We start from the raw sequence: 23,668 nt of genomic DNA on the forward strand, positions 1-23,668 counted from the left end.
CCTGCTCAGCCCAGTCATCTTGTCCTTGTGAAATGCCCCCCGCCTTCCCTCTCCCCGTTCCCTCTGCCTCTCCCAGTGAGACCATCAGCCCAGACATCTTGACCTTTGACCCAGAACAGAGAAACTAGAGTGGTTTTCATTTTCACTGGGAGAGATACAGGGGTAGGGAAACTAGGCAGCCGCCTAGGGTCCGATCAGTACGACGGGGTCCAGACAGATTCATGAAAAAATATAGACATAAACATGGCTGGCTCCATAGCTCCATCTAGAGGAAGAAGCAGCAGCTGCCTAGGGATCCCAAATTACTTGTGTTGCGGAGAAGGTGGAATGATCATCAATTTGCTTGGTAGGGAGCTCCCAAGTAAGCTTTGCCTGGGGTAGAGCACACCCTGGCTTAGACCATTTACCGTTGCCATATACCTTTGCAATGTAAGCAGTTCTAGCATAAGATCAGCCCAGTTCAGTGACGCCAGACCCCCACGGCGCCACCTGCAGCCCGTGGCAGGTGATGAGCGAGGAATTGATTAGTGTGGCCTTTCAGCGACAGCTTCATTTTGGGGACACAAAGCGAGGCGCGTTGCCTCTATTTCAGCTGTCACTGTCCTGTCAATAGACGGATGTACCTGTTCCAGGTCCGGTCATCTTCTTAACGCGATACCCGATCTGTAAGCTGACAGGGCCGATCTCATCTGGAACCGTGCGCCGAATTCTGAGGGCCCGCCAAGGCTAATCGGGCCGGGAGAACGAAGCTGAGCGATCGGGGTTTAGACCCCTGGCTGAAGCCACCAAGGGATATTAAGACATACTGCGAGTCGCCAACGTAGGGACGTGGTGGGGGGGGGGGGGGGGGGGCTGCGAGATTTAAGCAGAAGAGCTTCATTGGGGGTTCAGGAAGGTCCTGAAGCTTTGCGGCATGGTCACAGCATCCAACAAAGGGACCCTCAGTGTATCTCTACCCCCCATCCCCCGCTGCCCCCCCCCCCCACCCCACCTACCAGACTCCCGGGAGATCTGCACAAAGGCCTCCACGCCGCTCTCGCCGTAGTTGCCCTCCGACGCCAGGGTGGAGACGTAGGTCCAGCCCATCGCCATGACGATGTCCAGCATGGCCTGTGCCTGGTAGGAGTCGGGCGGCACCACGCGTGAGAAGAAGTCGTAGCGGGTGTTGTCGCTGAGCTCGGGGGCCGTGGATGCATAGCTGATCTGAGGTATCTGTAGAAAAGCGGGGGGGGGGGGTTAGTCCAGAACAGGCAGGGGTGGAAAAAAGATGCCGATATACCAGAGAGCGTACGCAGTACAGACAGGAAGCAACGGAGAACGGAGGGGAAATCAATCAGTGGCCTGGTGGGATGGACGCCGGGTGTCAGGATACGGCTAAGGACAGCGAGGACAGGAATCTATCTGCGTGACGGACAGACAGAAGGGTAAACAGAGAGAGCACCGGCCCCGAGGAGGCATGTCGGCGTGGCCAGATGGCCGGGTGGCCTGCTAGGAGGGGAAGACGGGCCAGATTCGGTGAGACAGGGGGGGCCAGCGACTGAGCGACTGACACGGGGTCAGGGGGGCGGTGGGGGGGGGCAGCCAGACAGCAGGCCGCAGGTCGCGGGAGAGGTCACAGGAACCTCAGGAGCTTGCGCACCGCCGCACATGGTCAAAACACAAAAACAACTACAACAGAGACGACGACCGGACACTTACAGGGACACAGACTTCACAGACCACCTCAGCTCCGGGCAGCAAGATGGGTTTATTTTCACTTTTCCCATTTTTAATATAGCTCTTCCTGAACTTCGGCAAAGTTCACCCACCCAAGCAGACATTACCATATCTGTGACAGATTTCATAAGTTTACTGACTGCGGGAACATGAATAATACATATAATGCTGGCAAGTAGGTAAACTGATAGAATCAAAAAATACGGAATAGGTGACAATAAATATTATTGTTTCAAAAGCTGACCATCTCCGGCTGTCCCGGCGTCAGGGGGAGTGAGACGCAGCAGGCTGCTCCTGAGACGGCCATCTTTCAGATGTTTAACCAGACCAGCCACCACATGGACCTGGGTCAGATTCCAAATGGATTCAGATGTCTAAGACACATCAGCAGGACGTGGTGTGGGGTTTGGCAGGTTAGGACACTGTGCCTCTGCTCAGAAGGTCGCTGGTTCAAAACCCAGAGTCAGCAGAGTGATTTCACCGTCAGGCCCTCTATCACTTCAGGGACCAGGTGACACATCTTTCTCAAAAGCTGGATGTGAAACTGGATAAAAGCAGCCACTAAATAAAACAAGTAACCAGCCACTAGGCTGAAATTCAGGTATTTCCTGTCTGTAATATGGACAGGATCAGGATCAGGACCAGGATCAGGACCAATCTGAGCTGATTCCAGCATCCATGCAGGATGCCTTTATGGGCTGAAGCAGCTCGGGTACCCACTAACACCAGAACAAATTAAATATTCATAATGTCATCAAAAGGGAATATGAACTACTAATAAATAACAATATTCACCAGAATCCATTTCCTTTTCAGTCTAAAAATTTCACTCAAGATGAATAAAATTAACATTTTTCTTGAAATATTTAGAAAGTTTTTTTTCCACTCGATACAGGAGTATGCAGCCAAATTATTATTATGAATGTTGTCAGGGTGCATATCCTACACTCCAAAACGCTCTAAGCCCACCCCACTAGATGACTTGAATCAGCAAGCCTTAACTGCCACGCCCCCAGCTGGGCCACTTTGTAACTGCATGGACAGGACAGCGATCTGAGATGGCCGCAGGGGCTACACTTTTAATGTGGCACGGGGAAGCAAGGACCATCATGCAATGTAATTTAGAAATGTGTTTGAAGACTGACAATTTTAATGCCACTTTTGCTGTCTCATTAGTTTGTTTGTTGAAAAATTCAAGGAAAAATTAAAGTCAGCAGAAGACCATGAGTGGTAGAGCTCCTCATCAGCCCCCGCACAGCATAGAACGGCCCACGGAAACTTCCAGAGCCCCACATGAGGGACTGGTGCTATCCCTCCTCTGCCCACTTCTCCCAGATGGGTGATTCCGCAGCCTGTCTCGACAGCTGAACTCCAGCATGCAGCGAACACGCACTCCTCACAGCCGTCTGTTCGAGAAACTTCTGGAAACGTTTCACATCAACCCGCGAAATATTTCTGAAAGTGGCAATTTCAGCAAACTAGCAGTCTCGCAGCCGGGAGGATAACAATCTCGGCACTTACGTCAACGCGGCGTAATTACATTCACGGCGCGTGGTAATCTAATAGTTGTCGCGGGCATCTCGAACAGACCGCAGCGTGGTCATGTGACTTAGGGCTGCAGCTTGCACACGGAGAAAACGCGCGGAGCGATAAATCAGGGGCTAATTTTTCACAGCTACTGTGGACGTCCAGATGTCCCCCCTCCCAGGGAGCCAGGAGACACTGGTAGGGTGGGGGGAAGGAGGTAGCATCTTCAAGCATAAAGAACACCAAAGTTTTTACTGAGACTTGTCGATTCTATAGCCCCCTCCCCGCCGGACATAGGTTATTTATGTCCTCCGTCTGGGGGATCTAGCAATGATTTATTCCCCCAATCCACCTCCACCCACCGCTCTCAGCAGTCACTGGTGGATAGAGTGGCCACAGCCTGAGATGCCGCATTAGGGTGATAGATGGCGCTCCAGTGGCAGCAATTAACCCAACTCTCGCACCCGTACTGTGAGATGCCGGAATGGGCCGCGATGGGCGTGGCTTGCCACGGCAATGAAACGCTGTACACACGGAGGATGGTGATGACAGTGATGAAGACAATCGTTACTCAATAAAAACAGTCGAGCATGTTTGTCAGTGTTCATTTAAAACACAGTAGAGACTTGGCCTCTCTCTCCTTCCACCTCACTCTTTCTCACAATCCGTCTCCCTCCCCTGTTCTCTCTTTCCTGATTCTCTCTTCATCTGCATCTTCCTCTCTTTCTTTCTCTCTTACCTCTCCTGCTCACTCCCCATCTACCTCTCACTCCTCTTCCTCTCCCTTCCTCCCACCCATATCACTCCACTCTCCATCCCTTGCTCCTCTTCTCCCCCATCTCCATGCCCAGCCTATGGTCTCCTGGTCCTCCTGGTGTTGGATTATGGGTAGCAAACGCCTCACTTCTTGTGCGACAGTGAATCCTGGATGAGATGACTACCCCCCCTTCCCACCCAAACCAAAAGGACCAGCTTACCAGAACCATGAACTAACTGGTCCCCCTGGACCGTGAGAAGTCCCCCCGGAAGGAAACGGGCCCTTTGGGGCGAGAAACCTGGCTGGATAGCCTGGGAGAGCAAAACACAACTGTGGAAGATCCAGACACCGCAGAATCGTGGTGCAGCTAGAATTCACATGTTGTGTGATCACATGACCTAAATGAACACAGAATCACGACCAGTTTGGACTTAAAAAAAGAACCAATGGCTTGACAGCCCGGATGAGCACAGCTGAAGAAGGTGACACCAATGGCGAATAACTATCCCACACTTACCCATCCTGCCCCATGCTTACCGGCCTTGTTAATATTTATATATGTTACCCTTTGCTCCTGAGGGTCATGGGAATTTTACTTACACAAAAATGTTCTGAGGGCAGAAGGAAAAATAATTGATTCAGAGATGCAACCAATCAAATTGTAGAGAAGGTGGATCCAAGCAACTAAAGGAGGCAGGACCAAGATATCTGATTGGTTGGTCCAGCCTCCTCTAGTTGCTTGGACCCACCTCCTCTACAATCTGATTGGTTGTTTCTCTGAACGAATCATTTTTCCTTCTGCAATCAGAATATTTTTATGAAAGCAAGACTAGCCTAAGCGCTCCTGAGACTAAGGACTCACTGCTGATCTGGGTGGAGACTTTTACCCCACAGCCCTTAAAGTAGTCCCCTGGTGTTAGTGTGACTCTCAACCTGCAGACGTGGATGACAGCAGACAGGACCCACACTCACCTGCCACATTGGCCCCAGCCCTAACTGCAAGGCCACCGGTTGGCCGCAGTTTCTGTTACCCAGCTTGTGATGCTCAAACGAAGTGAGGATAGAATGAGACAAAGACTCGAATGAGACAAAGACTCAAACACGACAAAGACTCGAATGAGAAAAGACTCGAATGAGACAAAGACTCAAACACGACAAAAACTCGAATGAGAAAAGACTCGAATGAGACAAAGACTCAAACACGACAAAGACTCAAACACGACAAAAACTCGAATGAGACAAAGACTCAAACTTGACAAAAACTCGAATGAGACAAAGACTCAAACTTGACAAAAACTCGAATGAGACAAAGACTCAAACACGACAAAAACTCCAATGAGACAAAGACTCAAACACGACAAAAACTCGAATGAGAAAGACTCAAACACGAAAAAAACTCGAATGAGACAAAGACTCAAACACGATAAAAACTCGAATGAGACAAAGACTCAAACACGACAAAAACTCGAATGAGAAAGACTCAAACACGACAAAAACTCCAATGAGACAAAGACTCAAACACGACAAAAACTCGAATGAGACAAAGACTCAAACACGACAAAGACTCAAACACGAGAAAAACTCGAATGAGAAAGACTCAAACACGACAAAAACTCCAATGAGACAAAGACTCAAACACGACAAAAACTCGAATGAGACAAAGACTCAAACATGACAAAGACTCAAACACGACAAAAACTCGAATGAGACAAAGACTCAAATGTAGCAAGCAGTAGATCTAAGCCCACTAAATAAACTGGGTATCTATTGACGAGCGGGCAAATACATGTGGGGGGAGGGGGGGGGAGTGCCTGTCTGTTTTGCCTGAACTTGTGCGTACTGTACAGAGTCCCCCCGTTTTTTAACCTTTCAGCACCTGCCCCTCAAAATGTCCCAGGTCAACCCTGCTCTTCTGTACTTGTTCGCTCCTCCCCACGCTGTCTCAGCAGATCCTGACAATATGGTGGATCCTCCTTCCTTGCACCATGTGAGGGGTTATGCAGCTTCTCCCTTGGCGACTGCAGCCACTTACGCTTCAGTGTGATTTTTATATTTTGCTTTATGCAGTAACTCTGATGCCACACAAAACTAGCACGTCGTCAAAATTCAGTCAATGTAAACATGCAGGCATGGGGTCAACCGGTGATTCTCTGTGGGGCTCCTGGCGGTTTAATAGGCACGGGGCACCAGCCACCTCGACACGCTTTGCCGTAATGTGATAGTGACCGCGGGCGACCTCTCACGCCCGCCATGATGGCGGGCCAAACCCACCGGTCAGCTGTCATCACACACTGCCAGGAAAACACAGAACGGATGTTCTTCGGGGGGCTGGGGGGGGGGAGAAGGGCCACCGATAGCATCAGAAGTGGCTCAACTAGCCTAGGGATGCCAAGCCCCCGGCTCTGGCTCACTGAGGAAATCTGATTGGTTGGAACAGCTGTCAGTCTCAGCAGGCTGATGAAAATTAACATGCCAGCTTTTGGATTCTAACAAATGACATCCATCTTTGATCTGTCATGACGCCCATCGCTCCCCCCCCCCACCCCCTCACCGCCCCAAACACCCTAGTGCGCCCGTTCTAAGCATGGATGCTCACGGTCTGTAGCATGCCGTTGGGCTATCAGGTCCTGAGCTACCCACTCGATTTTTCACGCTCCCAGCCTGGAAATTGATGCCGACAGTCTTTCAGTTCCTGAAACGCCCACATCAAAGCCGATCCGGATCAAAGTCACGCTAGGGTCCGCCTTTGCCGTGCTGGACTCAGCCTAGCGCCCCCTGCAGCTCGCTCCCCCACCGAAGTAGGAGGACATCGCCTGTGAGGGAATAAGGGCCACTTATTATACCAGGCTGCTGCTCAAGGCGGGTGATCACTCAGATGTCACCCTGTATCGAGCAGAGAAATCAGAATTTAAAAGGAACATCACCACATGTTGCGTGGATTCTGCTTTTATAGCACAGCGCTTCCTGATTTACATCACATATTGATTTCTAAATGGCTTCTCTAGAGGCAGATTTGGTCTTTGTGCGGATAAATTATGTGTGCAACACAGGTCTTAAACCTCAGATGGCTGAAAAAAACACTTAAGTAGAAAAACATGTCCCAAGGCTAACGTCCGGGGGATGTGGGGGGACATGAGGTGTCCGAGGCTAACGTCCGGGGGATGTGGGGGGATCATGAGGTGTCCGAGTCCAACGTCCATGGGATGTGGGGGGGGGCGCAGGTATCTGAAGCTAAAGTCCGTGGGATGTGAGTGGGACCGGAGGTATCCGAGTCTAACGCCAGTCCCTTTGAGAAGTAGAATTGAAGTCTTTCTTATCTTGGCATTGGGGGGAGCAAAGGAATCAGATGGAGGCCTAGCGTGACTTCAGATTATTCCGACATAGGTCCCGGGAAGGATTTTTTTTCTGAAACAGCGAGGGCTCTACAGTTCTGTCAGTGGAGAGACTCACTGCGGACAGATTCGCCCAGACGAGTCGCTGTGATAATTCCTCTCATTTGGTTTGCAAAAATAAAACGGCCAACTAATTTCCCAGAGCATGTAGAGAGAAAGAGGACGGATCGCCCTTTAATTCCGATTTGGTTCGGTTTTTCAATAGCAGATACCGGCCTCCCTAAGCTGATGTCATCCACCAGGAGACGGGTCTGCTTGTTCTGGGAATCTGGCACCATCCGCCGTTCTGCCCTGAGCTGCGAGTCAGAGGCAGCCTTCACCATATTTCCCTGAACTGATGCAAATCCATGGCAATCCTCTCGGCACTGTTGCAGCAGGACATGCAGACCAGTCACTCTCGCCTGCGATGGCGGTGTAACCAGTAACCAGGCCTCGCTGTGGTGTGGCTGGACCTCCTGCCTCAGGGCTCCTGCACCCGGCAGCTGATCCGGATGTGACAGGAAAATGTTCACAGGTGCTAGGGATTGTGGGTACACTGCTGGGAGGTATAACTCTGTAATGTATTGCTTTAATAAATCAGTGATCCCCTTACGTCTGTTTCTTATCCAAATGCATCTTTCCTTTTAAAGATAAAGGTACATTTTGAACACATCTCTTCTGTAAGCCTCTCGTGGGATTCACCGCTATCTAAAACCAGAATCTCCGCTACGCCTGGAGTGCCCACGAGAGATGGTATCCCATGACTCATCACTCCAGGATCACGCACACACGCGCAGACACACACGACATCAACCAGTGCAGCCAATAGCAGGCCATTGCCTGGCGCCCACCGTCCCTTCGTATGACTCACTCTGAGGGTTCCGGAACTTTCCAGAAGGTGTTTCACACCACTACCTCCCACTACTGAGATATCCTCAAAATCAGCAGAAGTCCTAACGGCAGAGCCCGTCGGAACAGAGCTGCAGAGCGAGCCGGTACTTAACGAGTCTCTGCGTTACTGCACTCTCACCAGCGTGATCGCAGACATCAGAGATGGTGACGGACGGCTCCTGCAGGAATTACGCGCTTGATCTCCCCGTCCGTGCTAAAAGACGAAGCTGAAGACACAACGAGCAGAAATAAATTAGCCAAACAGGTCGACGCAGTCCACCACACAGAACTACGGTCCAGTTAGTTTAAATTAAATCTGGCAGGATCACACAGAAGATCCCAGCAACATCACCTCCGCGGCCATCCTCCTAAGCAAGAATCACGTTTGTACTGGCAAATAGGACGCAGAACTCACACTCAGCAGAATGTGATACGTTTAATGTGATTTTTCCCAATGAGGTGCCGTATATGCCGCGTTGCAATTGGATTACAGCGAGACCTTGTAAGAATGAGCCACCTGTCTTTAACAGGGTGGGGTGTGGCTGATCGATGTGTTTTTGAAAGCCGCGTGGCCACGAGGATTCATCAGACGCTCAGGTAGCCAAAATCAGAGATAATTAACCGCTTTATGTAGCCATGGTGAGAGGCAGGAAATGCAGCCACGGCGAGAGGCAGGAAATGTAGCCACGGCGAGAGGCAGGAAATGCAGCCACGGCGAGAGGCATTCACCACTCCCTCCTGAGCCCAGTCCTTTGGGGTCTCAAACACTGCGTTCCCTCCAACTTCCCAGATACACTTCAATTATTGGAATGATAATTTTTGCAAAAACGTTAATTAATGTAATGTGCAGTGTAATTTAATGAGCAAGAATTGCTGTAAATAGCAACGAAAGATAAAATCGAGAGGAGAGTTCCTGCTCCATTCTGGTGATGACTAAAATTAGCAGCTAAACGGTGATAATTACTATGGAGAAACCTGAGACGTATTAATGGCAAGTGTGATATATTAAATTATCGAGGGGTTAATCACTGTTTATATCGGAATGATGATGAGAGCCATCGGCACCGTGTATGTGGCATTGACAGAGGGTCATCGTGAAGGGTTATGTCGCATTTCTGAGGGCGAATAAAGACCATCATCCCATCAGAGAGCGGGAGAGAGAGAGAGGGAGCTGAAGTCATGACTGCTTGGAAAGGGGTGTGTAGAATCGGGGGGGTTGTGTTGAGTTAGGGCCCAATCCCAGGCCCACCAACTCTGGGGAAGGCTGTTCCCGGGGGCAGGAGAGGGCCCAGGTGAGAAGGGCTGTCTCTCATGGGGGCCTGTTTGAAGCAATTTTGTCCTGGGCCAGGGAATTACACATGGTGGGCCTGCAGAGTCTTTCTGTCCCCTCCAGCACCATGGATGGGAGCAACCAGCTATGATGAATGTCAGCATAGCACCTGCCTGTCTACCTGCCTCTCTGCCTGTCTGCCTGTCTATCTGCCTGCCTGTCTGCCTGCCGGCCTGCCTAACACCTGCCTCTGCCTGTCTGCCTGCCTGCCTGTCTAGCACCGGCCTGCCTAACACCTACTTACCTGCCTGCCTGCCTGAGTTGCCCCGCCATCTGCCTGCAGTTACCACCCACTAATTCATGTGAACTGATACTGCCTGGTACCAGCCTGGACAGGCTTCTCCCCAGAATCTGCTTCCTCCCTGGGTCTCCTCTTCTCTCTGAGGGCAGTTTTCCTAACACTGTAGCCTCAGGCTCTCTCTCTCTCTCTCTGGGGAACACAGGCCTGGATTCCGCAGAGTGCAAATGCTCATTATTAAAAGTGCCATATAAATAAATAAAGCTGCAATGAACTGAACTTGTAGTTTAAAAAGTTGCAAACTTTCTGAGGACCATTTAAATGCAAAAATTACTTGTCAAAGAGAACTTTGACATTTACCTCTTTTGGCTTAATGTTTACTACCACTGCTATATACATACACAGGCAGCTATTGACTTATGTAACTTCGACTTAAGCACATCCGGACTTACGCAAAAAGTTTCCAAGATACACAGTGTTTACGGAATCCCTAATGCAAAAAGGCAACATGCACCTGCAAGTAAATTAACACTGAATCTTTTCAGTGGTTTAGTAACGTGTTCTTTCGTACGTTTTACTAGTGTATTTTTGGCTTATGTGTTTTTTGCTATAAGCGGTCTTGGATCGTGCAGGAAGGTCAATCCGACTTTCGTAACACTAACGTGACATTTCACTGCCCACCTAGCCTCGAACCCCTGGCCACCGGTGAAACCAGGCCACACTCTCACACACTAACCGCTGGCACAGCTGGTGAGGAGCAGTGTGCTGATCCTGACACATCGTGCATGATGCCGAGGCCCCTGCCCATCGTTTTGTTCTGAGAAAAGCAAATACAGCCACGATGACCCAATATTACCCACAGGCGCAATCTGAATAATTCAATCATTTCACAGAAAGTGCCTGTATGACGTAAGACTGCTAGTCTTTATGAACCTACAAGAACCAGTCCTGCACAAAGAATTAATCAGCGCATGAGAGGATTCTGAGAAGACAACAGATTTCTCAAAAAAAAAAAGAAATCTCTTTTCCGCTTTCTGTAGTACAGCTTAATCGGCTGAATAACTTATTTGTTTAGCAGACGGCGAGAGCGTTTCCCCCATTTACACGATTATGTAAGGATATTCCTGTTAAGTACTTTGCTCCACACTACAGTTGGGGAAAACATGTCCAGGAGGACTACAGTGCGGACTACAGTGCGGACTACACACAAACAGTGACCACATTACAGGTGGCTCTCCTTGGTAAGTACTAAATTTGTTTTTGGTTGAGTGTTGAAACTACGTCCTCACAATTACAAACTCCTAACTCAACCTCAATATCAAGGTAGAATCATAACCACAGAAACTCTCATTCTTGACTGACAGACTAATAAAACAATGGGAAAGTGGAGGACGTCTCCCAAGCTTGCCGATTGGCTCATCTGCCTACAAAGTTCCCGCCCTCTTTCCGTTTCACTCATCCCTCTGCCTATAGACTGGGCCGTGATGCTGTGCTGGTGCACCGTCATGCAGACCGCCCAGCAACGTAAGGGTATGTGTCAGACCGCCTCAATTTCCTGCCCCCACCCTGACACGCAGCTCAGTTATCAAAGCACCGGCCTTGAGGGAGATCCGTGCTTCACAGCGGGAAGAATAAAGTCAGAAAAACTCAAGGCTGTTAGGAAGCACAGGAGGTGAGGAATGGAAGAAAACATGCACTGAGCTCGGGGGAACAAGCACATCCAGATGACTTAGTAACAACAACAATAAAAATAACAAATATATAGTAACAACAATAATAATACAGTAATATATCATAATAATAAAATAATAATTATTATTATTAATACTATTATTTCTATGACTACATGACAGTACTGGGGGAGGCGCGGTGGTGCAGCGGTTAGCACTGTTGCTCACCTGAGCACTGAGACAAGCGTTCGAGTCTCTGCCATGCCCCCCCCCCCCACAGTCCAAAAGCATGCTGAGGTTAATTGGAGGTACCAAACTGTCCAAAGGTGTGTGTGTGTGTGTGTGTGTGTGTGTGTGTTTATTATGCTTTTATTACATTGAGGAGACCAAATGTTCCCCACAATGTAATAAAAACTTGTTATTTTGACATTGTGGGGACTATTTTTCAGGTCCCCACAAAGATCTATGAATGCAATAAAAAAATGCCTTGAATTGTTTGTTTGTTCACTTATGGTTAAGGTTAGGGCTTGGTAGGAGTTAAGGTCATCATGTTGGGATTAGAGTATTCCCCAAGGAAATGAATGGAGAGTCCCCACAAACATATACTTACAGACCAGTGTGTAGCCCGCGATAGGTTGGTACCCTATCCTGCCTTGTGCCTGTAGCCTCTGTGATAGGCTCCCCCTGAGTAGGAGAAGTGGGTGCAGAAGATGGTTGGATGGGTTATATTACTAATGCAGGGTCCCCTTGGTGACCTACACCACAGACGTCTCTCAGCTTCGTCTGAGGAAGTCAGACCCACACCCCCGTAGGTGCAGGTAAACGTCTGCCTTAATGACCTGCTCACATGATGGACACTTAAGTCTTTAGTCTGCTTGCCTGATGGTCCCACATATGGGACGTTAGTGAAAACACCAGGAGGTTCTCTTCCTCCTGAGATCCAGCACGTTTATGTTGGAAAATATCACCCGTCTGTCCTCTGCAGGGCGACACCCCCCCACCCCATATGACAATGCATGGAGTCCTGTGAAACACGGGACTCTACAAACGATCGACATCTGAGCAGCTTGCCCCCGCCGCTGGTCCCGCGGCCTGACGGCACGTGACTTTGAGAACAGGGTTCGTCACACTTCCATGTGATTCACCGCCTCCCCTCGCTCCCGTCCGCCACCAGGCCGCGCTGTTCGGCTGGGACTGAACATCCCGCTCCGCTGCTTCTGTTCGCTGGTCCCTCTGCCACATCACGTGTCATCGGTCACATGACACACCCTCCCCCATGACAATACCAAGCCAGACTCCGCCCCCATCCCACCAACTCACTAAGGCCTGGTGAAACGGAAGCAGCAGGTCATAGCAAAGACGCCCCCCCCCCCCATGGTGTTCCCTGGAGAATGTATGACAGGGTCCTGGAAGGCCAAAATCCAACACAGTTTGCAGACATACCTAATACACCAGGTAAGAAGCTGATCAGGATGTGTTTTAATGGGGAATTCTGTAAATCGGGTTGGATTCTGGGCCTCCTGGATGGGAAGTGATATAGTTAAAGACCAACGCCTGTTGTGCCACTCGACGCCCCCTCCAAACTGAAATGTTGGGGGAGCCATCCTCTCGAATCGCGCGGGAGCGGACTACCAGCCGAGCTGCGCGACAGAGCAGAGACTGGCCATCTGCGGCGTGTTTTTCCCCAGGAGACATCTCCACCTACTCAGTCTGGTGCCCCCAGGGGGCCTCATGCTCATCTTCAGGACTTCACATCACCTCCAGACCCATTTGTTTCACCTGATCCAGGACAATTTTTCACCATCAAACCCACCCTGGGCCGATTGTCAGTGTTAGTTTCCAGCTGAAACTAGTTGAGGCTCCTCAGTCACTGAAGGGCTCCTTTCTGTAAATCTACCGCACTGCAACTGCACTGCAACTGCACTCCAGCAGCCCCACAAACATGCCATGAGAAGTATTTCTTTTGCCCATGTGACTGGCAAACCCTCCCAAGCCTGCACGCTGCTGGAAATTTGCTTCAAAAAGAAACTGAGCTGCAGGCACCTTAATCAGCCTTAAAGTAGTTAAATGATACACCATGAAGGTTAGATGATGATGACGATGGTGGTGATGATGGTGTTGACCCTTAGTCATGTTAAATGATAAATCCAGATAATGATAAATCCTTTATTTGCCATTTGCACAGACAGGAGTACAGGAACACTGGGAGAGGGTCATGACCCCAGTGCCCCTGTTGCCCAATCCCTGTTTACACCCCTATTAGAAGAGCTGAAGGAATTCAAGTGGCAAGCCTGGGTCAAAGGTACAGCAGTGACATCCCTCTGGGGACTTAAACCAGGCACCCATGTCCTTCAGCACTATGCATCCTGCTCCCAAGCCATGAGTCTCCCCCCCCCATTTACGCTGATTAATGCCCATTGTTCTGCGATGACAGGGAAAGGCTGCTAAACACCGGCGTCGCACAAGAGGATGCAAATTGGTCATCATCAGCAGAGAATGTTAGAATGTTTAGGAAAATCACTGGCCTCTGATTAGCAAACCAGCGTTTCCATCTCTCGGGGACTCACACGCCGCTGCCATTCATATGACATGTTCCTGCAGTCACACCCGTTCCAGTGTGATTACAGTGAATACAGGCAGTGTCCTCACATCAGCTCCAAAATGGCCCAGTTACGCAACAAGAGAGCATCCAGGCGTCGCAATTACCCCCGTCCTCACAAATTGTTAATTAGGAGTTCCCCATAAGGGAGGGGAGGGTGGATCTGAAATCCTTAAACAGGTCTTCTACTTTCCTGCCCTATTTTCGCTAAGGGTAGATTTTGCAGTGGATGGGACCCAACACCCCCGACCAAAACTGTAGAGAACAGAGAAGGTAAGAGCAAGTGGGAAAGTTGGAAAAGAGGACAGAACAGAGCAGAGAGAGTGAAGAAAGGAAGCGTAGGTGTGTTCGAGGCTCAGAGCGAAGGGAACAGGCGGCGGACAGGGAGTCGAGATGAACCCCATGCAAAAAAACACGATGACAAATCCGCTTGGGAACTGATGTGACTGTGGCCTCACGCCCTCAATTCTCAATACAAAATCCCAGCCAGCTACCACAAGCTTCTACAGGCATCTGGAAGCCAGACAAAAATGCTGATGCCTAAAGAGAAGATAGGTCATAAAAATGATGATCGTCAAGGTTGATCATGGACATATGCTGCAAATGATTGACCACAGCTCATAATATCGTTTCAGATCTAGATGACCTGCTCTGCCCACAAATTATAAACCTCCACAGTATCACACACTAGGAATTAGGTACTCTACAAAACATTCAATCTTGAGTTACACATATAATACAATAGGCCTCATCCTACTCAAGTCCCAAGAGATATCCCACATTTCTGTATAAGACCAGATCCAAGAGTAGATACAGTTGTTGGAACCCATCCAGCCGATATAAATCATATCACCCTGATCACAATCCTTCCACAGGGGTCAACTTCCAACCATTCATCTAGCACAGGGCCACAGTGAGCCAATCCCAAGCAGCAAAGAGCACAAAGCAGGGAAACAGCCAGTCCATCGCAGGGCACACACTCAAGCATGCTAAAGACACCAGGTCACATAACTGTTAATTAACTGTTAGATGCATGTGGAGATGTTCCAGAGCACAAGAATAGCTCCCCCTGCTGACAGGGAGGACAGTACACAATGGCCTGGTGGGGGCACTGAGCATTGCAAGCCAGATGGTACAGAGCCAAAAAGCCAACGTGGCGGCAAAGGAAACCTGGCATAAGCTATTACGTCTGCAAACATTACAATCACGCAAACCAACGGGGGAAACACCAGAAGCACTTTTGATGTCCTGGTGGGACAAACTCTTGGCAAGCCATTAACTCAGTGGCTAAAGGTTTAATTTTTCAGGACACATTATCATCAACAATATTTCACAATGACTGTCCTCAAACAAATCTCTTCAAACAATTCACAATGAGAAGGTTTTACATTCGTGTCTTTAGCAGTAAGCTTTTGTCCAAAGCAGCAGGAAAATAAGGAAAGCCTGGGGTCCCTGGCGCAGTCTTGATTAAGGGCCTTTCTCAAGGGGCCAACAATGATATGGTTTCTGCCGACCACGAGATTCAGACACACAATCCGCCTGACATGGACACAGATGCCTAACTCACTGATGTACACCCTCCAGGTTTTCAGTGGTACTGTGCTTTTTATATTGAATGTCAGATGTAATTAATTAATGTGAGGCACAATTAAATGTGACGGGGAAAAAAAAAACTGCATCCGTTATGACATTGAAAAATAATATTATGGGCTGTGCATGTTGGCAGGACACGGCCGTGAGGACAGACAGCTATCGACTTGACATGCCCTGGGTTGCAGAGCCACAGACTGCTTTGAAAGCATTTTTAGGTGACAGATTTTCATCCGCCACTTAATAACATGCGACTAAGCATCTCTCACACTCGCTTATTCACTACTGCTGTTATAAGAATATTTAAGCACATCTGTAATTATATTTGTCATTGAAAATGTTTCACCGCGTGAAAGGGGACCAGCCTTTTAATGCAAATCTTATGCCATGTTGTTCACTGCGAATGGAGGTTCTTGTTTAATTGCTTATGATAATGGAAAATGATAATTATGGTTTCTTCACTGAGTCACTTGAGATACAAGCTTTAATAACACAATTTCGCACTTATTTTTCTTTTCTTTCAGGCTCATGGCTCCCTGGATACAACCTGAACAGAAATATACAGCAACAGGACATCTTCTGAGCTTCGACTACGAGACAGACTATGATAGAGTGCAAAATGGATGTCGGAGAGCAGGAGTGCAGTCATGTGACGAGGTCAGCCAATCAGCAATAACGTGAAATAAAAAGTATGTCTCATGGTACGTCACATGCCCAGGCTGTACTGCCTGCTCTTAGCTCCTCCCCTCCCCATGTCCATTTCAGTTTCCTGTGTGTTTGCCATACCCTGAAGCTCAAATGACTGTCCTTCGTTTTTTCTCCCTCTTCTCGTTTTGTAGATCCCATACACAAATAAAATAACATTTCTGTCCCCCTGTCCCTGGCTTGCATTGTGCGGGGAGGAACCCAGGCTTCAGGATTCGACCACGGACACCGGAAAACAGCCGCTTGAGTGGACCTTCTACCGGGTGAACCAATATTCCGCAGATTTAAGTGATTTGTATTTTTTACCCTAGGAAATTCTAATTTGCAGCCTAGTGTCGTCCCTCATGTAGCCCTGCTTTGTTTAATCTGTTTTTTCACACTGAAAATGGAGTCTAATAACATGAAGATCGTGTCTGACGCAGATTGAATTGAGTGATTTCTTTGGTTCCATTGTATCGTAGGTTGTATCTCGCCGATTGGATTTTATGGATCAGCGCGACTTTTCCTTCTGCATGGCTTGTCAGTGGGCCAGCTCTCCCAAATCACATCACGCTTCAAGGACCAGAGTCAATCACTCAGAGGAAGGAGCTTCCGCCTTGTAGCTCAAAATGAGGTTGCCAGTTACAATAAGAGCCCAATAGTGCTATGGCCACCATTTGAGGAGGGGAGACAACCCTCGACTGGCCACTCATATGAGATGTCCTTCAAAAGACCCCACAACCAGCCAATGAGCTACAGCAAATTGCTCGGCAACCAGCCAATTAAATTGTTGCTTCACAGCAACGTTGGTAATGACTACCCGTGTAATACAAAATCGTTCGTTTACCCATGCAGAATGAATCTTTAACTGCCTGCCTTTTGTTCCAGAAAAACCCAAGTTTGGAAACTGCAAAACATAAAAGATGGAGTGTATCTAGGGGATGGAAGGTTCTCATTAGCTGGGCCAGCACATGGATACGCTGTCCCTCAAGGAGGAGATCGTTCTCCCGAAAGGTCAAAGTGACGGTTCACCTCATCCTCTCACTCTCGCTGAACTCTCTCCGTCTCCCCAGCCGGCACCACGGAAATGTGAAGTTAAATGGAGGCTAAGGCAACCCCATGTGATCTGACAGCTTCTTAAGAAATGTCACGATGAGAAAACAGACAGGCGGCAAGACAGAAAGGAGAGGCAGGACTAATGAACGGAAGGTCTCCCGTCCGGGGCTGAGGTCGAAGATGAACCTCTTGGTTTCTTGTCTAAGGGTCTGACAAGGTGACAAGATTCTCTCCCTTAAGGTTTTGATGACAACCACAATTTCTCAGCTAAGGAAACGATGTCACAGCAGTACAACACTGCCAGAATGGGCATCGTTTTCAAACCTCACATCAGATGAGCTCGCCGCCATACAGCACACATGACAATGTCAAAATCACGCTTAGAAAACCAGACCTATAGTTTGACTCTAATGAGGCTACAGCTCTAAGGACATGGAGGAATATAGCTATAGTGCCCTTGAGTGAGACACTATATAAGAGCTGCTCCTGTAAATTGCCAGCTGTATAAACAGAATATTTCCGAGCTCCGCTACATCATCTGCGGGATCCAGGGATCTCCCGGGCATGCCAAGTAATGATGGAAGCAAATCGATGACCTGTGATTTGTTACAGACTATGACAGAGGATGAGAAGCACCAGCCTCTGTTAAAGCCGCACCACTCGTTACAGGAGCTGGGAACCCTGCAGGAGCTGGGAACCCTACAGGAGCTGAGTTTCCCTACCATCCAGGTTTTTCCAGAGGTCATGTACCTGCACATCACGCTGTGTTGAGTCACTGGACCAGGGGTGAGTTTCCTGAAGCGTTCTTAACGCTACGTCGTTCTTAAGTTCTGTGTTAAAAGATAGAACTAACGAACGACGTAGCGTTAAGAAGGCTTCAGGAAACTCACCCCAGATCTCTTCGATATGGAGGCCGGATTGTATCCACTCATCAACTCCTCCACCTTACCTAGGAACACATCTGACCATTTAGGGAAGGTCCTATAAGCAAGATGAAGCCTCCTTATGTCCTACTCAATAACTCATACCTCATATCTCTCTGGCCGCACTCAGTTTATCCAACTCAAATCACACTCCTCACGTTTATTCCCCATTTCAGCTGGTGTTCCCCAGGGTTCAGTATTGGGGCCTCTTTTATTCATTACTTACATACTACCACTCGGCCATATATTTCGGAAATTTAATATTAATTTTCACTGTTACGCTGATGACACCCAACTCTATATCTCCTCTAAACCTAGCTGCTCCTTTCCACCATCTTCCCTCTCAGACTGTCTAATGGAGATTAAATCATGGTTCTCCTCTAACTTTCTCAAACTCAATAGCAATAAAACTGAAGCTCTACTCGTTGGTACAACTTCCACTCTATCCAATTCCCATAGTTTTTCCATCAATATTGATAATTCCACTATACACCCCTCCACCCAGGTTAAGAGTCTGGGCGTCATCCTAGATAGTACTCTTTCATTTCAGTCACACATTAGTCATATCACCCGGTCTGCATACTTCCATCTGCGCAACATAAACCGACTCCGTCCCTTCCTCACTCCCCATGCTGCTGCCATCCTTGTTCATAGCCTCGTCACATCTAGGATTGATTATTGTAACTCTCTTCTCTTTGGTCTCCCTAACAAGTCCCTCCGTAAACTCCAACTCCTTCAGAATGCTGCAGCTCGGGTAATAACTCGTACCCCCTCCAGGGAACATATCACCCCAGTCCTTCAACAGCTTCACTGGTTGCCCATAGAAACTAGAATAGTATTCAAAATTCTAGTTCTCACTTTCAAATGCATTTACAAGCTCGCCCCTCCCTATCTGTCTGGCCTGCTTCACATTGCCACCCCATCCCGAACTCTCAGATCTTCATCTTCCACCCATCTTATTGTTCCGTCTGCCCGCCTTATCACCATGGGACACAGAGCTTTTAGTTGCTCTGCTCCCCGTCTTTGGAATTCACTTCCAGCGGATATCAGAAATATCGATTCTCTTCACTTGTTTAGGTCAAACCTCAAAACTCATCTGTTTAAGTTGGCTTATTCACGTTAGACCTATTGTTGTCTGCTTATGTAAATAACTTTTTAATTATTTGTTTTATTGTTTGTTTTTATGGACTATGTAAGGTGACCTTGGGTTTTAGAAAGGCGTCCACAAATAAAATGTATTATTATTATTATTATTATTCTGTATTGTCATGAAGTAGTAGCACTATATGCTTACAAATGAACATACTGCATATTTAAAATCGTGATAATAAATATATGCGATAGCTAATAAATTAAAATTCAGAGTGGCTCAGTCAGGACCCCCCCACCGCTCTGTGCCTGACAGGGCTCCCCCCTCCTCTGATTCTGATTTAATCCCTGGTTATAGGGTGGTGTACAGCTCACTGGGTTAGGATTCTGTGTATGTGATCAGAAGATTTTTGTTCATAATCCCACAGTCAGCAGAGTGATGTCACCATTGGGCCCTTGACCCCAGTCACTCCAGGGACTGGCCGACCCTGCTTCCTCAAAAACGTTAAGGGTCGTCAAAGGCTGTATAGAGCGAAGCATGTGCTACGTTTTCCTGGGAGCCCCACCACAGCTGCGACTCTGAGTCATGGGGTTAAACTAGATACACCCCAGTAGTTCTAATCAGATACTTTGGAAACCGGAAACATAGCAGGGAGGTGAAATTTGGTGACATGGTCTTCCAGATTATTCCCTAGGTGGCCGGCCTGATGTGTGAATAAGCCAAGTCTGGTATTGACAGGAAGCAGACTGTGGTCCAGACATGGGGATGGTGTTGGCGGTTGTCTGACCCAGTCAAACGAGATAACTTTACGTCTATCTGGCCCGCCGGATATGATTGCAGAATGCTACATCAAGGCAGCATGACTTATTAAAAATAAGAAGAGAAACTGTTCCCACAGCAAATCCCAACCACATTTTCGCAGTGACATCGTTTCTGCTCCGTGTGCATATTTACAGTAACACAATAACTCACATACCAGCCCTTCAAAACCGCGCGCCGGATAATTTTAGCCGCTCACAGGAAAAGCGAGCATCATGCTGGAATAAATACTCCATGGGCATGCCAAGAGAAGTGCGAGCAGACAATTAAGCTGAAATCCAGCTCCAGCCATCAAAGGCAACATGTTATTTTTATCTTCTAGGATATATTCCCGGTGACCAAATGTTTCAGGTGTTGAGCCTTAGGGCAGAGTTCTCCAGATCTCTATATTTCTCCATCAAGCCACCCCAGCTGCAGATGGGCTTGAACATATGATGAGTCAATTGGTGAGTGGGTCAATCAGAGGCTACTCAGGAAAGGTTTGGGGAGGGAACTCCGAGCTGGTCTCCCTCCTAAGCCTCAGACCTGTAGCCAAAGTCTGCTGCCTGGACCATTTTCATGTAGCTGGAAAGATGAAGGGAAGCAGACGCTACATGTTAATTGAATGTCCCGTGAAGCGGAGGGACGTGCCCCCATAACGAACCAGATGCAGGGCCGTAAATCCATCAGGCAGGCGGAGGAGACGACTTCTCAGAGGTTTGCGTTGGGCTAATGGGCACTCTTTACAATTTCTAAATCCCGGCTGTAAATCACCAGAAACTGCCCGGTGCGTCTAAGAGGGAGCCAAGCAGTGCTTATTACCCTCGAGTAACGACACTCACAGCGATTACAGCATTCAGCCCAACCGGGGCCCCAAAGACATGTAGCTGTAATGGAAGGTCGTGCCGTCCAGGGAGGGAACACCTCTGTGGAGTTGGGCCGCAAACACACGTACAGCCACTTTCGGAAGGGGTGTTTTTAAAGAGAGTGGCAACTTGGCGTTAATGTAGACGTTTCCCTCTCGACCCCTCCAAACAAAAGAGAAAGGAACACTCAGCTATTGTCTGGTTCGTCTTTAAAGCTCGCCGGTGACAAATCACCCAGCGATTAAAGGAAAAAACAAAGACGGAGTCACATAGAAGGGGGTTAATAATGGCCTGGTTCACTCTATCGATTAGCTGGGCTGAGGAGAGAGGCAGCCTTTGAAAAACGTGGGGCCTAAGCGTTTCGTCACGTTTTCACACAAACCAACATCTTCACACTGTGGCCTCTGTTTACCAATAGAGTTGCCCATGAAGGAGCTGAACAAATACCCCTAACAAGACTTGAAATTAAACGCTTCTTTCTCTAATGACAACCAGCTGACCAATAAAGGAAAGACATCGACACTGGTTGACTTCCAATGGTTTCCTGCTGGGATTAACAAACCTCCACTTACAGAGAAACTCCACTCAAACTGGTGCAGCCACCATTACCACCATCTAGTCTCTTGGCATAACCACGAGTCCTGCAGGCTGGATGCGGTCACAGGTCTTTATGATGCAGTTAACACACAAATAATATAAAACCAAAGCTTATAACAATAAGTGTTCATTAAAACTTGTTGCCCAAAGCAGGCCCTTAATGGTATAGCGTCTCGCAATCCTGTCCCTAGAGACCCCCCCAGACAGTCCAGATTTCTGCTCCCACACAGCTCCGAGTCAATCAAGAACCTCAAATACCTGGAGCAGGTGTGTTGGGAGCTGGGGGGGAGTAAATGAGACCCAGCACTACGGCTCTGAGCCTTTTTCTACCCCCCATCTATGCTATACCGCCATACCTCATGGTGCCACATACTCTCAGTTTGTCTGTGACACCCCCACCTTCCCCATCCCACACCTCGGAGTCATATGATGTAAAATGAGGCGGGGGGGTCCATTTCCCTTTCCCTCGTGGAGCTGACTCACTGCAACACCTCTCCTTTCCTACATTCCTCCCATATTTGTTTCGGTGAAAGACAAACCTTGTGCTGATGAAATGGTAACACGATTCACTGCTGCCCCGGACAAACATTTTTTGACTCAAAGGTCTTCGTTTGAGTCCGTCCCCCCCCCCCGATAACAACCGTTAACAGCCACAATCACACACCAAGAGAAAGTCCCCAGCTTATTAAGTATAATCTTCTTCATGAACTCTTCGTATCACCTAAACTGTAATTTTGTTATCAAAAGTGGATATCCTACAAAAACAGACACCTCAAAAATACTTAGATTTCAGGAAGTCAAGTCTAAAATAAAGAGTATTTACAGTATTTCTACTTGTGACACTAAATATGCGAGGTATGACTTCTTGAGTGCTCTGTTTTCATGCATGTCTTTTGCATCTGATTACATATTCTATTTGATTTTCTCTTTCCAGGCAGATTACATGATCTCTCACAAGATCGTCTTATTCTAAGGAGTCATTTAGCGTTACTGACTTACAGAACAGAACCGAGTCACGCTTGGGGGGATGTGGATCCATGACCCTCCTTTGAACACCAACCAGCGCCAGCCTGCCCCCATCGACGGGTCTCTCCGATCTGGGCCGCGTGAGCTGGGCTGGGCTGCTTCCGGCACGCGCGGACATCCCGCTAACGACATGGCGGACTTGATGGAGCGCACACTAGTGTGTGCTGAAAGATGAATGTGATTCGTCTTATACGGTCCAAGAAACATCACAGGCTGCACAGCAGATCTTATATCTCTGCGACGTCGGCTGCCAGGCCGGTAGCTTATAGGGCGGGAAGCTTCCAAAACCACCAGAATGGAGAGTTATGCGGAAACGACTTCTATACAAAGCGCATCGGGTCCTTTTTGGGAGGAGCCTGCAGAATGTGGCCCTTAAGTAAGGCCCTTAACCCTAGGGGGCACCGTGTGGCTCAGGGGGTAACACTCTGTGCCATTAGACCCCAGCTCCAGAGGCTCTACAGGCTGGCTGACCCTGTGTTGTGACGTCCAGGCTTTGCTCTCACCTGGATTTGTGCCTGAGTGTCTCCCCGAGAGTAAGATGGGGTCGGGGAACAAAGAATTTACCCATGCGGACTAAGAAAGTATCACTATTCTATTCTATTCTATTCTAACAGTCTTTGGTTTCAGATCATTGTTAGTCTAATGCACAAACACCATCTTAATGGTTTGAAAGTTCAAGTTTGAAAATGTGATCGAAATGCAAAACCTCAAGAACATCTGCAGGACACCCAGCTGCTTCTGCATCCCTCCCCCACCCACCACAAAACCTGCAGCCACAGCCATCAGCAGAGGCTCCATGTTTAATAGCCCTTGCCACTGCCTCTCCGGATCCTTGCCACTGTAAACTGCCCCTCCCGATCCTTGCCACTGTAAACTGCCCCTCCAGATCCTTGCCACTGTAAACTGCCCCTCCCGATCCTTGCCACTGTAAACTGCCCC

At 48.4% G+C, this 23,668-nt stretch overlaps 1 protein-coding gene across 2 annotated transcripts in view; it reads right to left on the reverse strand.

Annotated features, from left to right (window-relative positions):
• LOC111857075 (metabotropic glutamate receptor 8-like) overlaps positions 1–23,668 on the reverse strand; it is a 116,432-nt gene that overhangs the window by 76,495 nt on the left and 16,269 nt on the right. For both annotated transcript variants that reach the window (XM_023837580.2, XM_023837574.2), the window contains exon 3: positions 996–1,212. In XM_023837580.2, coding sequence (XP_023693348.2) covers positions 996–1,212 — 217 coding nt within the window. The remainder of the gene's footprint in view (positions 1–995; positions 1,213–23,668) is intronic.

The sequence above is a fragment of the Paramormyrops kingsleyae genome, chromosome 3, assembly GCF_048594095.1.
Source record: "Paramormyrops kingsleyae isolate MSU_618 chromosome 3, PKINGS_0.4, whole genome shotgun sequence".
NCBI lineage: Eukaryota > Metazoa > Chordata > Actinopteri > Osteoglossiformes > Mormyridae > Paramormyrops > Paramormyrops kingsleyae.